The sequence below is a fragment of the Nicotiana sylvestris genome, chromosome 5 (assembly GCF_000393655.2).
Source record: "Nicotiana sylvestris chromosome 5, ASM39365v2, whole genome shotgun sequence".
Classification (NCBI taxonomy): domain Eukaryota; kingdom Viridiplantae; phylum Streptophyta; class Magnoliopsida; order Solanales; family Solanaceae; genus Nicotiana; species Nicotiana sylvestris.
In genome coordinates, this window is record NC_091061.1 from 169,058,565 (window position 1) to 169,074,647 (window position 16,083).

The following is a 16,083-nucleotide window of genomic DNA, read 5'->3' on the forward strand; positions in this document are numbered from 1 at the left end:
ATATAATGTCACATATTGCTAGAAGACAGAGCTAGGATTTTGAATTTATGAGTTCCTGATTCTAGAAAAGATAATTTGCTCGGTTTTAGATAAATTATTTATACATATTAAACGGATGCATATTATAGTCGACGGCCACCAGTGTCATTTTCCCTTTGGCCATTAAAGTAAACTGCAGCAACAGGTAAACCAAGATCATAAAGCTCTGCAAAATCTCTTGTGTTGAAATTCTGACGACTTTGAGGAGCATAGACATTATCTCTCGACGTAATTGCAGAAATATCACGAAAACAAACCGATGTATTCCTATTGTAGGCCTTGGGCTCTTATACCGGGGTGTTAATGAATATTTGAAAACCGACTAAACCTACCGAACCGTACCTAACCGATTTTTAGGTTTCTTTTGAAGAAACCGTATGTTTTTATATAATTCTATAACCGTATCGATAATTAGAGTAGGTTTTTTATTTTATAAAAATAAACCGAAAAATACCGAACCGTACCGAATAAATTTCACATGTGAAAAATATATTTATATAGTAAGTTTAAACTAACAAAGCATTAAATTTTTCATTGGGACTTGGAATTATGAAAATTGTTACAAGCAATAAGTAACTAAACTCAAAATACTAATTCCTAAAACCTATTATGTTGCTTATACTTAAACTAAGCTATTTCAAGTGTCTTTATTAGCAAGACGCAAAGTACTCTAGCGATTATGAGTAGCAAACTACAATGTATTGAATATGTTTCCTTTCATATAGTTTAGATTTATTTTTTGAATATTTAATATAGACTTTATCTTTGAGTCCCAGCTTGGTTAATATCTTTCCACTCGTGTGATTTATATTTACTTTGCTTTTACTTGCAGAGACGGATCCAGAAATTTAAGCTTATGGATTCTTATAACAATCTCATGTTAATCTACATGAGAACTGGACCAACTAACTGAGTTCCAAGCTAAATATTCTTACTTTTAATGAATTTTTTAGTACAAATACAGGGTCTATGCAAAAGTTACTGAGTTTCTTTTACGTTGTTGTCAAATAGTTATGTATCTATACTCTAGCCATGTTTCATGTTTTAATTCATTATCCTTTAAACAGTAAAAATGTCTAGAGAATTTTGCTAAGTCCTATAAAAGAACGTATGTTATTGCATTCTATTTTTACTGGTGAATTTTACATGACATTTTAAAAAATACCGAAAATTAACCGAACCGTACCAATACCGAAGTGAAACCGACATGATTGAGACGGTTTTAAAAAGTCTAATTTAAAAAGTCTAAATTCGTGATTTTATTAATTTAGACCCTCTAGTGTTTACCGGATCAGACCCCAAGGAGGACCCACAGACTTTTATTGACCAGGTTCATCGTAATAGAATAACCGAAAAATTGGTATGGTACAAATTTTATAAAATAACTGGCCGAACTGAACCATTGACACCCCTACTCTCACAGGATACCACTTCATTTCCTAGAAATTAACCCAATAAACAATCAAATAAACAAAACATAAATTAAAAATCATGTCTAATCTTATGGCCTATATGTTGCTCGGACTTTTCAAAAATATAGTCTGATGCGTGTCGGCAGTGGCGGTGCCACATACAATGAAGGGTGGTTAGATGAACACCCATCGTCGAAAAATTATACTGTGTATATAAAAAATTATACTCTATCTATAAATCAAAAATTACGTTTTATACATACATATATATATATATATATTAATTCTTGAACACCCTTAACGAAATTTCTGGCTTCGTCACTACGTGTCGGATCCTTCAAAAGTAATGTATTTTTTAATGATCCAATACAAATGTGATAACTTTTTTGGAGAATCCGCAGAACATAACTTATGGCTACTTTTAACTCTCAATTTTACGTTGTCTTTGTCTACTTATAACCCTAGAGGAAAAAATATTACTTCCTTCGTTTAAAAAAAAATGATTAAATATAAGAGTAATAAAAAAATATAAGAGTAATAAAAATCGTGATTAGAATGAAGGACAAAGACTTACCAAAGTTTACTCCCGTAGCTGCTGGGATATTAGTGACCAACCTAGAAAAGAATGAGTGCTGTCACGATCCGAATTTTCCATCCTCGAAGGTCGTAATGGCGCCTACTCCTAGAAGCTAGGCAAGCCGCGAAACATAGAAATTACTAACTCTTTCATTTTTAATCCTTTTTAACAATATGTATTAACAAGTAATCAACATTTAGATATTAACGATAAATGAAATCAAGCGGAAGACTTAATCTAATATAATAACCAAAACCAGTACGACAATGACAACACACGTCTCTACCTGGAATTCGGTGTCACAATATCACGGACGGACTAAGATTACTACAACAAATGCCTGAAAGAAATACAATCTGTCTCAAAATCAAAATAAAATAGAGTACATAATAAAGTAGTAGAGAACGTCAGGCCTGCGGACGCCTGCAAGACTACCTCAGGATCTCTAACTGGACTGAAGGCAGGATCCCCAAGTGCTATTGTCCAAAAGCTACTCCGGAATCTGCACATAGTACAGAGTGTAGCATCAGCACAACCGACCCCATGTGCTGGTAAGTGCCTGGCCTAACCCTGGCGAAGTAGTGACGAGACTAGGACCAGACTGCAGATAAACCTGTGCAACTATATAATATACAACGGAAAATAAAACAAGAATAAACAATTAAAAACGGGAGGGGTTGCATGCTGAGGGGAAAATATCAAATCTAGTAGAAACTTAAGAGAAATATGAGAGAACAATCCAAGATCTCCAACAAAACAATAATAACATTGTTGCGGCGTGCAACCCGATCCAACTACATCATTGTTGCGGTGTGCAACCCGATCGAATATAACATTGTTGCGTCGTGCAACCCGATCCAATATAACATTGTTGTGGTGTGCAACCCGATCCAATATAACATTGTTGCGGCGTGCAACCCAATCCAATATGACATTGTTGCGGCGTGTAACCCGATCCAATATGACATTGTTGCGGCGTGCAACCCAATCCAATATAACATTGTACATTTAACATACTGTGACAACCCAAAGGGCCATCACCTGTTTTCTTACCCATTATGTGCTTCCGAGGCCTTGAAAACCTCATTTAGAGTCGCTTCGATTTGTGTGCACAGTCCGAGCGCGTAGCTGAAAATCTTAAATATGAAATTCTGTGAAAAATGCTAAGTTTTGATATTAAAATGAATAAAATTTGACTTCGGTCAATATTTTGGGTAAATACACCCGGACCCGCGATTTGACGGTCTCAGAGGGTCCGTAGGAAAATATGAGACTTGGGCATATGCCCTGAATCGGATTCCAAGGTCCCAAGCTCGAGAAATGAATTTTTGAGTAAAATTGTTTTCTGAAATTGTTAAGGAAAATTGAAATGAAGATTGATTAGAACGTGTTGTTATCGGGCTCGTATTTTGGTTCCGGCGCCCGTTACAGGTCTTACATATGATTTAAGAGGTTTCTGTAAAGTTTGGTTAAAATCGGACGTCGTTTGACGTGTTTCGGACTTGAATTCCTAAATTTGAACTTGATGGAGTTTTTGAAAATTTTATTGATCTTGAGGTTTAATTCGATGTTCATGATGTTATTTTGGTGATTTGATTACACAAATATGTTCGTAAAATGTTTTTGAGGTTGTGTGTACACTTGGGGTAGAGTTTCGAGGGCTCGGGTGAGTTTCGAGTAGGTTCCGGGATGCCTTAGGCTTAAAAAGATCAGATGTTGTAGGTTTAGGAAATATTGCTGGTCTCTAAACCCTCTTGCGCAGTCTGCGAGAAATCATGTGCGGCTGCGGTCGCCTTTGAGCGGTCCGCGGTAGATGCTGTGCGGTCGCGGTCGTCTTTGTGCGGTCCGCACGGGGCTATGATCTGCAGGTCTTCAGGGAGGCCTGTGCGGCCGCGGTCCTTTTTGTGCGGTCCGCACAGGGAGTTTCAGAGGGGTATAAATTCACGTGAATTTCAGTTATTTTTACACTTTTCAAAACCCCAAAACGTAAGAGGCGAATTTCTAAACAACTTTTCTTCTCCAAAACGATTGGTAAGTGATTTCTAACTCATTTTGTTCACTTCTTAACATCTTTTAACATGATTTTAACTTCAAATCAAAGATTTTCATGGGGAAATTGGGTGTTTTGGGTAGAACCTAGGTTTTCTAAAATTGGGGATTTGGACCTCAATTTGAGGTCCGATTTCAAAACAAACCATATATTTGGATTTGTGGGGGAATGGGTAACCGGGTTTTGGTCCGAACCTCGAGTTTCGACCACGTGGTCCCGAGGGCATTTTTGACCTTTTTGGGTAAAACATTGTAAAACTTATTTTCATGCATTGGGGTTGACTCATTTAGCATTTATTGATGTAATTAAGTAACTTATGACTAGATTCGAGCGAATTGGTGGTGGAATCAAGAGGTAAAGCTATAATTGAGACTTGAGTGGTGTTCAAGGCATCGAGGTAAGTGTTTGGTTAACCTTAGCTTGAGGGATTTGGAGTGGAGTCATATTTGCTACTTGCTTCTTGTTGAGTACGACGTATAGGCATGGTAACGAGTATCTATACGTTGGTGTTGAGCATGACCGTGAGTCTTAAATTGAAAGTGGTTATGTCCTTAAATGACATTACAGATGCTTTAATTAATGATCTTCAATATTGCGCAAAGAATTATTCTATCCTCGCAGATCTTATTTATGTTTGAGCATTGTCATTATTTGGGCTGAGTACAAGCCAAGTTAAGATTGGTTATAGCTGATTCTTCCTTGCCGGATGATTGTTTTGATATCTTTGTTCCCTTGCCGGGAAACTATTATATTGCTTTTGTTCCCTCGCCAGGAGGTTATTATATCGCTTATGTTCCCTTGCTGGGATTTCTTGTAATTGTGTGATGAAATGGGAGCGGGTGGTACGCCTACCACAAGATATTATGAAATGGGAGCGGGTGGTACGCCTACCACAAGAAATAATGAAATGGGAGCGGGTGGTACGCCTACCACGAGATATGAGAAATGGGATCGGGTTGCACGCCTGCAACAAGATGAAACTGAAAGTGAAAGTTGCCTTTATTTTCTTCATTTGTGATCGAAGTTATATTGCTAGCTTCCTTAATATTCCCTGTTATTTTCCTTTAACTGCTATCCCCGAAGCATGTTTCCCTTCCCCAGCTTTAACTGCTTATTACTTGTTTACTTTTCAGCCATATATTGTATAACTGAACAGGTTTATCTGGAGTTTAGTCCTAGCCTCGTCACTACCTCGCCGGGGTTAGGCTAGACACTTACCAGCACATGGGGTCAATTGTGCTGATGCTACACTCTGTGCTCTTTTGCACAGATCCAGGTCTTGGACAGCAGCAACAGCGCGTGAGCCAGCCTTCAGTCCAGTAAGACACCGAGGTAGCCTTGCAGGCATCCGCAAGCCCGGTGTCTCCTCTATCTTTTATTTCAGTCTGTTATCTCATGTATTCGAGATAACAGTTTATATTTTCTTTCAAACGGTTGTATTTAGTATTCTTAGAAGTTTGTGAGTAATGTGACACCAGTTCTTGGGTAGAGGCATATGTTGATTCTCGCATTATTGTTTCGTCTTCTTTAATTTAAGTCTTCCGCATAATTATTTAATTCCGTTGCTTCATGTTATCACTGATAATTATTAAAAGAAGTAATTGTTAATGAAGTAAGCAGTTAAGGATTGACTTGCCTAGCTCACATTAGTAGGCGCCATCACGACTCCCGAGGGTGAAAAATCCGGGTCGTGACACATACCAAGAGTCCCGGCAAGGGATCAACAAAGAACTACACTATCCCGGCAAGGGAATCGACAGTAAAGAAAATACGTCCCAGCAAGGGAGAAACAGCTACAACCAACCTTAATCCAACATCTAATCATCTCAGCTAACACCAGTACTCAATCATAAGTAATTTCCTCAAAAACAATCTTAATCCTTGCTTAATACCGATAATCATCAATTAAAGCATCCGTAGTATCATTTAAGAACACAATAAATTACAATTTAAGACTCACGGTCATGCTCGACACCAATGTATATATACTCGTCACCATGCCTATACGTCGTACTCAACAAGAAGCAAATAGCAAATAGGACACAAATCCTAATCCCTCAAGCTAAGGTTAGACCGAACACTTACCTCGATGCCTCGAACACAACTCAAGTTTCAATTATAGCTTTACCCTTTGATTTCATCGCTAATTCGCTCGTATCTAGTTACAAGTTACTTAATACATCAATAAATGCTAAATGAATCAACCCCAATGCATGAAAATGAGTTTTCAAAGTTTTACCCAAAAAGTTAAAAATCGCCCCCGAGCCCACATGGTCAAAACCCGAGGTTCGAACCAAAACCCGATTACCCATTCTCCTACGAACTCAGATATATGATTTGTTTTGAAATCGGACCTCAAATCGAGGTCCAAATCCCCAATTTTTGAAAAACCTAAGTTCTACCCAAAACACCCAATTTCCCCCATGAAAATCATTGATTTTAAGTTGAAATCATGTTAAAAGATGTTAATGATTGAAGAGAACTAGTTAAAAACGACTTACAAGTGATTTGAAGAAGAAGAAGCCTTTGAAAATTGCCCTAGTGTGTTTATATTTTGAGAGGATATGAAAAAATGAGTTAAAATTCATCTAAGTATAAAAGTTGCAGGTCTCAGATATGGGAATTGAAGCAGGGCTCGCTTTTGCGAACCCTTCAGGAAAATTGGAGTTTCGCATTTGCGATCAACAATGTTGCATTTGCGATTGGCCTTCCGCATTTGCGAGTCAAGTGGTCGCATTTGCGATCAGGCCTGCTCAGGTCCTATTTTCGCATTTGCGAGCTCGCATTTGCGAAGCCTGTAGATCTATGCACATTAGCTGAAAACCTGCAATTTTTTCTAAGTCAAAAATGCATCCCGTGGCCTATCCAAAATTTATCCGAGCCCTTGGGGCTTCAAACCAAATATACACACAACCTCAAAAATACCCTACAGACTTATTCGTGTAATCAAATCACCAAAATAACATCATGAACATCGAATTATACCTCAAAATTAATGAAATTTCTCAAAACTTCTTTAAACACCAAATTTTGCGTTTAAGGTCCGAATCACGTCAAACGGATTCCGTTTCTTACCAAACTTCACAGAATTATCTTAAATCACATATAAGACCTGTACCGGGCCCCGGAACCAAAATACGGGTCTGATACCAACATGTTCTAATCAAAATTCATTTCCAAATCCTTTAAACAGTTTCAGAAAATAATTTTCTTTAAAAGTTCATTTGGGCTTGGGACCTCGGAATTTGATTCCGGGCATACGCCCAAGCTCCATATTTTCCTCCGGACCCTCCGGGATCGTCAAATCACGGGTCCAAGTCCGTTTATCCAAAACGTTGACCGAAGTCAAATTAATTTATTTTATAGTCAAAATTTATTATTTTTCACAGATTTCCACGTATAGGCTTTTCGGCTACGCGCTCGGACTGTGCACGCAAATCGAGGTGATGCTAGAAGAGGTTTTCAAAGCCTCGGAACGCTGAATTTTATTTTAAAATAAGTGATGACCTTTTGGGTCATCACAAGTGCACTTGTTGAAATTGCGTAATTCCAAAAATGATTTTTTTGGCAATACAATTTGTGAACTTACTGAAAGAAATTCTTAAATTATCTGCAAAAGAATATGAATTTTTTAACACATTTTGAGAAACTAAATTGAGTCCTAAGATTAATTTCTAACCCCTTAGTGAAAAAGCTAGAGGATTCATGGGCGATCTAATCTTGTCCGGATACAAGGACTGCTATTTAGGGTTTAGCTAGTGCTTGTTTTGTCTTAAAAATTTGAACTAAAAATCTTAACTTCAAGACTTTATGTCTTGAAAAATTAACCTAAAAAACTGAAATTCAGGATACACTGGCTAATTTCTAAATAGCAGCCCTCTAGATGGCTATCTTGAGTTATTTCTACAAGAAATAAACAAAAGGGAGGTCGGGGTAAATAGCGTTGGATGGCCAATTTTTGGGTCGCTTGTTAATATTTAGCCACCATTAGAAATGTAATTTGTAGAAATAAAATTGAGACAAAATATCTCTAGATAAAACACAAAAAACCTCCAGCATGATGTTCTAGAGATCGAGACTTTTACAAGTGAAACTCCAACACACTATGCTGAAGTTCGAAAAATTAATGGAGATTTAATTGTGCGGTTCAAGCTCTCATTTAAATCTTTATTTTTTTCACAATTCTCATATAGTCTAACAATCGGGGTTTGTTAAATAGCTGACAAATAGATGAAAAGTGCTCTTTTACCAACATTTAAAGGACCCAAACTGTTCAGGATTATATTCAAGAAACTATTTTAAACCTACCCCAAACATAATGATGTTTTCCCATTTCTCCTCTTTTACAAATCATCTTTTTTAAACGTTGTGAGCACGCGATTTTTGTCCCATTCAAAATACTCCTATAAAATTAAAGAAATAGACTTTTTTCCAATTATTTACAACTATATAGGATTTTGTAGGGTTTTATTAATTGTTTGCATTTTTGTGCACGTTTAATTTTTATTAAAATCATAAAAATGCCCCAAAAATGTCAAAAAAAAACATCATGCATTGCATATTAGACTTTGTGTTCATATTTTAGGATTAGTTAGTTAATTAATTGCTTTATCAAAATGAAAATCACAAAAAAAATTAGCTCATTTTTACATTTTAGCTTTTAATTTTAGATTAATAATTTTTCTCTTTTAAATTTAGGATCAACTAATTTTTATAATTAGCTTAATTTTACAAATTAGATTAATTTAGGATTTTAATTAAAAAAAGGAAAAAATGAAATAAGAAAAAGAATTTGGAAAAGAAAAAAAAGGAGGGGGGGGGGGTTAATTTGAAATTGGGCTAAACCTTATACCCAAATCAGTCCAGACCCAAGCCCAAAACCCTTCAAAACCCAGTCTAATCCCCACCCTCCAAAAAATGACCCCATTTACCCATGTCTTTCATCTCAGCGGTTGGATTCATTTGATCCAACGGCTCGGAACTGGTTACCCAATCCCCTATAAAACTATTCGAAGGCTTTCCCCTAACCCTAGAGACCGATTCCCATTCCCCATATCTAACCTAAACCCTAGCCGTCCCCAAATGCTCTCCACTGGCGCCGCCTCAAACCACCTCCAAACGAACCCAAATCTATACCCTATACTTCATAACCTCCCCCCATCGTCAAGCTATTACCCTATTCCCTAGAATCCCCACCAAATGCTCTCAAAATCAGATCTAAAAGAAGAGAAAAAAGCATCGAGTTTCTTCTTTCCTTTCTTTGTCTGATTCGTTAAGTTTCAAGGCTCGAGTTGGCCTAAAATGTATGCTAGTCGATTGTTCTTGACAAGAACAACCGATTAGCGTTAATTTCGGGTCATTTCAGAAGGGTTCGGACCCGTGTTTTGATCCAGTGCTATTTGAAGACTTTCTTGTCGTTTTTCAGGTAATAACCCTCCTCTTTGTTCTCCTTTTCTTAAAATTTCTGGGTATCAGCATATTTAGGGTTTTTAAAAATTTTCTTTGCTTTGCATGGTTTAATTGTCTCACTTTTTGTTAAAAAAATAACTGTTGGAATTATCGCTCTCTTTCTTTTCTCTATTTTTGTTATTTTGGCTTGATTAATACCTAAGTTTCTTTTAAGAATGATTTTATGCGCACGACTATTCTGTTTTTGCTTCCATTTTTTGTTTGATTGTTCCTCTCTTGTATTCTACAATTAGTTAGTTTTAGTTAGATTTCCAAATGTTAATTTAGTTAATTAATTTGTTTTGATTTATAAACTAAGTAGTTTAATTTCTAGGATTTATTTACAATTTTCTTTTTAATCTTGGTTTGATTGTTGTTTAGATGGTTAGTCGTTTAAATCCAGTATTTGCTTAAGGTTAATTAGATGAGCTTTCTTATTTACTGATGAGGTCAATATTAGGGTTTAAATTGCATCATTTCAACTTTGTTTGTCATTTGAATCTGGACCCTGATTCCTTATGGTCGGGTACTTGTTTGCCTTGATTTGCAAATCATTAGAAACCTGTAGGGTCCTAATTGAACTAAAAGAAACTTAGGATAATTTTCAGAAAATATCTAGGAATAGGAAGGTTCTAGAAGTACCAGCTGTCCAAAATTAGTTATAAAAGATGCTGAAAAATGGATAATTGAACATTATTCTCTGTCACAACAGCTGTACCATCTAAAAAATTAGGGTAGAATATTTTTTGATGCTGTTTTGAATGTACATTCTATAAAAATAAAAGAAAAGATGCACTCACACACACACTGATCAGATTTGAGAACCCTAAAAAAGCACAAAAAAGACTCAGCTACTATTCCATTGGTGGCTGGTTCTATTTCCTTTGATTTTTAGCAAAAACTTGAAAAATCTTCTGTTACAACCCATATCCACACGCGTTAGTTCATGCCATATATTAGTTAACATAAATTCAAGAAGTAATTACCTTTGAGATGATAAGAAGTTAATCCTATTGGTCTTAAGTGATACAAGGGTGTATAAGGGTGATTAACAAGTATTAGAAATTAAACGAATCAAGGATGTTGTAACTCGTATTTTCAGGTAAACCTAGAGGTTCTTAATACACTCAAGGTCATGTATTAAAGTGTTTGAATCATATAATATCTGTATCATAAGTCTTGAAGTCAAACGAGTTATGAAACAAAAGTCGACAAACGTTGTTACAACTTAGGTTCATAATTTTACTTAAACATTAGGTTAAATGTTTATAAGCTTTTCTCCTAATTTACAAGGAATTACGGGGTGATCTACCCACCAAATTAAAGATCTATGAGTCTAGTTTCCAATTTATTAAAACCTTTTATCAATATGATCTCAGAGTATAGAGATATTCATATTTTTGCAAGCCTGTGCAGATTGGTAGATGACAAGTAGGGGCATCACCTACTTGTCAAAATGATAGGACAAAATTAAAAGCCCTAAGTCAGACAAGAGAGGACTTTTAAGGGGTTATGAACTCAGTTATTTCATCCATTTTTTAGACCCTCAAAACCAAAGTTAACCCCTGCAACTCCTCCCCAAAAATCCCACACAAACCCTAATCGATTTTCCCTCTCTTTCAAGTTCTATTTGAAGGTAAAACCTAGAGTTTGAAGAACCAAGGGAAGGGCTGAGTTATCCAACAAGTAAGGTAAGTTACTGCCATCTTTCATACATTTTTCTCTGCTGTGAATTCATGGTAATTCGTTCTATACATGTAAGAACTCACGGGACGGTGATCGGAAGCCGTGAGTTCGAGTTATTCACTTGTAGCAGACTGTTTTGTGGACTGTTTTGTGTTGCTATTGGGCTGCATATTTTACTACTATTTTGTGGAGTTTTGGAGGTGGAAGGGTGTGGAGAAATACCATATATATGTAGGGTTGTGGGCTGATAGTTATTCGTAACATTTCCGGGTCGTTTGACACGACTACGGTGGTCGTCGTATGTATGATGTAATTAGTTATGCGTGGACTTTTTTGGGAGGCTCAGTATGTTTATTATTGTTGTTGTTTGACTGTTTGGTGATTGTTTGGAATGGTGTGAAGTCATATATATAGGGGAGGTGCTGTCCGTTTCAACGTAAAATAGGTTGTGGTCGATACATAATAGTTATGACGCTTAAATGATAACGATAGTATCGTTTCTCTTATTGTAGACTAAGGAGTTGTGACAATTGCATAGCTTGTGATTGGGGAAGTATATACAAGGTATGTGAGGCTATCCCTTTTCTTCTTTTGCATGACTCCGATTGTACATAATGTAATGAACGAGCTTCCAAAGATACTCTACTCTTAGAAGCTAGCAGTACTTACATTGCTTTCCCTCTTATGGAGCGATTGATGTTAATTTTGCTTCTCTTATTCTTATGTTATCAATGTTGCTGGTACTTCCTGATTCTTATAAGATTCATAATGAAGAGTTGGTCCTAATAATGTGTACAGAGGATACCGACCTTATGTCACTCCGAAAGGTTTAGAATGTGATTCCATGAGTCGAGCATGCATTATATATGTATCTATTTTACTCTACTGAGCCGCACTATAGTCAGTCGGGTACGACACCTATTGTGCAACCACTGATCAGTTGGGGTTTACCGAGCTCCACGTGGCCGAGTACGATTCTACCGAGCCTTATGATGGCCGGGTACGTTTTTACCAAGCATATTATGGCTGGGTACGATATGATGATGTCCATAGAGGCGTATGTTTTAAAAGTTTATGTATACATACATATGTATGATGCATTTCATGTCAGTAGACCTCAGAGGTACTCAGATATTCCAGGTTGTATATTCTCTATCCCTGCTTACATTACTATTCATATTTATGGTTCCATGCCTTACATACTATGTACTTTATTCATACTGACGTCCTTTTGTTTGTGGATGCTGCATGTCGTGCTGCAGGCCCTAATAGACAGGCAGGTGCAACTCCCTCACCACAGTAGGTTGTCCAGTTCAACAGTGATTGGCGAGATCCCTTCTCCGGACTTGCTGTGGTCTTGGTATGCATTTTTGTTATAGACATTATGGGTATGTCGGGGCCCTGTTCCGGCTATGTTGCAGTACTTATGTTCCTATAGAGGCTCATAGACAAGTGTCGACTCATGTATAGTTTGGTATGCCTTGTCGGCTGGTTTTTGTTGTATAGTCTTTCATGGTAGCGTGGTAGCTCGTACCTTATATGTAGTTTCTTGATTGTCTGGTCATCCCCTGCTATGTATGTTCATGCCATCATATTTTATTGCTGGTTGTCCATGATCCAGGTCTACCATTTATATTGGTCTCGTCAACCCTTAAAGATAATAAAAAAAGGTTAGATAAAATGTACGTTGGTGCTCGGCAAGTATGGTCGGGTGCTAGTCATGGCCCTCCAGTTTGGGTCGTGACAAACTTGGTATCAGAGCAAGTCTGTCCTAGGGATTGTCTATGAGCCATGTCTAGTAGAGTCTTGATTATGGATGTGTAGCGCGCCACATTTATAATCAGGAGGCTACATGACATCTAGGGTTGTTACCTTCTTCCTGAATCTAGATCGTGCGTAGAGTTGAGTCGTAAGTGTTTGTCTCTAATATTCACCTTGTTTTCTTTCAGCGATGACTTCTACTATGAAGCAAACAATTAGTAGATAGCTTGATACAGCTGCGGGAGAGGGTACCAGTTAGGTGCCCCAAGCCAGAGCAGGCCAAAGTGAGGCTTAGAGTGAGACGCCGTCTCATACCTCAGCTACCCCGTCTCCTCCAGAGGATATTAGGAGGCACCCAACACCTCCAGTTCCTCAGTCTGGCACTACAGACCAGGATATGCGGAGTGCTTTGCAGTTATTGACTATCTTGGTAGTTGCTTAAGCTCAGAGGTAGAATACAGGTGATGCTGAGAAACCAGTTAGTACGAGAGTTCGTGATTTTATTAATTTAGACCCTCCAGTGTTTACCGGATTAGAGCCCAAGGAGGACCCGCAGACTTTTATTGACCAGGTTCATCGTACACTTTGGGTTAGGCATGTTAGTGATACAAAGGCAGTAGAGTTGGCTTCTTATCGGCTACGGGATTTAGCGGTTCTCTGGTATGATAGTTGGGAGAGATCCAGGGGTTCGAACGCTCCTCCAACTGTGTGGAAGGAATTTTCTGAGGCCTTTCTTCGTCACTACTTGCCAGTTGAGATACGACGAGCTAGAGCTGATAAGTTCTTGAACCTTAGACAAGGTAATATGAGTGTGCGAGAGTACAGTATGCAGTTCGATTCTTTAGCAAGGTATGCTCCCCATATGGTGGCCGAGATGAGTGATAGGGTGCATTTGTTCGTGAACGGATTGGGACCACATCTGATAAATGAGTGTACGACAGCCTTCTTGGTGGAGGGCATGGATATTTCCCGTATTCAGGCTTATGCCCAGACCCTAGAGGATCGTAAGCGCCAGCAGAGGGCAGATAGGGAGCAGGATAGGGGCTAGCATAAGAGGGCGAGATTTGCAAGGTATTCTAATGATGTCAGAGGCAACGTCAGGCCCCAGTCTTCGAGGAGTTTGGTGCCACCTGTAGCTAGTGCTCCCCCACAGTTTCAGAGGCCTCAATATGATCGATTTACCCATTCTAGTCTAGGTCAGAGTTCACAGGCAATAGGCTTGCAACATCACAGGGATACTAGTCAGACGAGACCCACAACACCACATTGTGATCAGTGCGGCAAGGCCCACTTTGGACTGTGTCGTCGAGGTTCTGATGCATGCTATTCGTGCGGGCAGCCTGGCCATATGATGCGGGATTGTCCTAATAGAGGAGGTGATGGTATGGCTCAGCCGACTGGATCTGTGTCTGGTTCTTCCTCATCAGTTCGACCTCCAGCACGGGGTTTTCAGCAGTCGACAGGTCGTGGTAGGGGTAGAGGTGCAGTGCCGAGTTCGAGTGGTGCTCAAAATCGAACCTATGCTCTAGTAGGTCGACAGGATCTCGAGTCGTCTCCAGATGTTGTTACAGGTATTATATCTGTGTTTTCTTATGATGTATATGCGCTGATTGATCCGGGATCTACATTATCATATGTTACACCCTTTGTGGCTAATAAGTTTGGCATTGAACCTGAATTGATAAGTAAACCCCTTGCGGTATCTACTCCGATAGGAGATTCTGTGATTGCTAGAAGGGTATATAGAGGTTGCACTGTGATGATTTGTAGTCGTCAAACCTCGGCAAATTTATTTGAGTTAGAAATGGTTGATTTTGATGTGATAATGGGAATGGACTGGTTGGCCTCATGCTATGCAAATGTTGACTGCTGTACGAAGATGGTTAGGTTTCAATTTCCTGGTGAACCCATCATTAAATGGAAAGGGAATATTGCTAAACCAAAAGTTAGGTTTATTTCCTATCTTAAGGCAAGGAAAATGATCTCAAAAGGTTACATTTATCATTTCGTTCACGTTAGGGATGCGGAGGCGAAACCGCCTACTTTACAATCAATCCCCATGGTCAACGAATTCCCAGATGTTTTCCCAGATGAACTCCCAGGCCTTCCTCCTGAAAGGGAGATTGAGTTTAGCATTGATGTGTTGCCTAACACTCAACCGATCTCTATCCCTCCATACAGAATGGCCCTGGCAGAATTGTGAGAGTTGAAGGTGCAGTTGAAGGACTTGCTGGATAAGGGCTTCATTAGACCTTGGGGTGAACCAGTCCTATTCGTGCGGAAGAAATACGGGTCGTTATGGATGTGTATCGACTATCGACAGTTGAATAAGTCTACTATAAAGAACAAGTATCCTCTTCCAAGAATTGATGACCTATTTGACCAACTCCAGGGTGCCAAGTATTTCTCCAAGATTGATTTACATTCAGGGTATCATCAGGTGAGGGTTAAGGAGAAGGATATTCCAAAGACGGCCTTCCGGACAAGATACGAGCACTTTGAGTTCTTGGTGATGTCGTTCGGGCTAACAAATGCCCCAACAGCTTTTATGGATCTCATGAATACTATATTTAGGCCCTATCTTGATGTGGTCGTGATTGTATTCATTGATAACATTCTAGTATATTCTCGTTCGGAGGCAAAACATGCGGGCCACTTGCGGATAGTGTTACAGACGCTTCAAGATCGTAAGTTATATGCTAAGCTCTCCAAATGTGAATTTTGGCTGAACTCAGTAACGTTCCTTGGCCCTATGATATCTGACGAGGGTATTAGTGTCGACACTCAGAAGATCGATGCAGTAAAGAATTGGCCGAGACCTATAACACCATCAGAAGTCCGCAACTTCCTAGGGCTAGCATGATATTATAGGCGGTTTGTAGAAGGGTTTTCCTCTATATCATCACCATTGACTAAGTTAACACAGAAAGCTACCAAGTTCCAGTGGTCTGACACTTGTGAAGGTAGTTTTCAGGAGCTGAAGAATTGATTGACATCCGCACCAGTGCTCACTCTCCCTGAAGGAACAGAAGGTTATGTGGTATATTGTGATGCCTCAGGTATAGGTTTGGGGTGAGTATTGATGCAGTGTGGGAAGGTGATTGCTTATG

General features: G+C 38.6%; 1 protein-coding gene across 1 annotated transcript in view; it reads right to left on the reverse strand.

Moving 5' to 3' along the window:
• Positions 1–122: 122 nt before the first annotated feature.
• The window catches only part of LOC104241381 (protein FLOWERING LOCUS T 1), a 118,953-nt gene continuing 102,992 nt past the window's right edge, over positions 123–16,083 (reverse strand). The window contains 6 exon segments of the mRNA XM_070174126.1: positions 123–257; positions 260–325; positions 798–802; positions 1,461–1,478; positions 2,026–2,066; positions 6,054–6,066. Coding sequence (XP_070030227.1) covers positions 123–257; positions 260–325; positions 798–802; positions 1,461–1,478; positions 2,026–2,066; positions 6,054–6,066 — 278 coding nt within the window.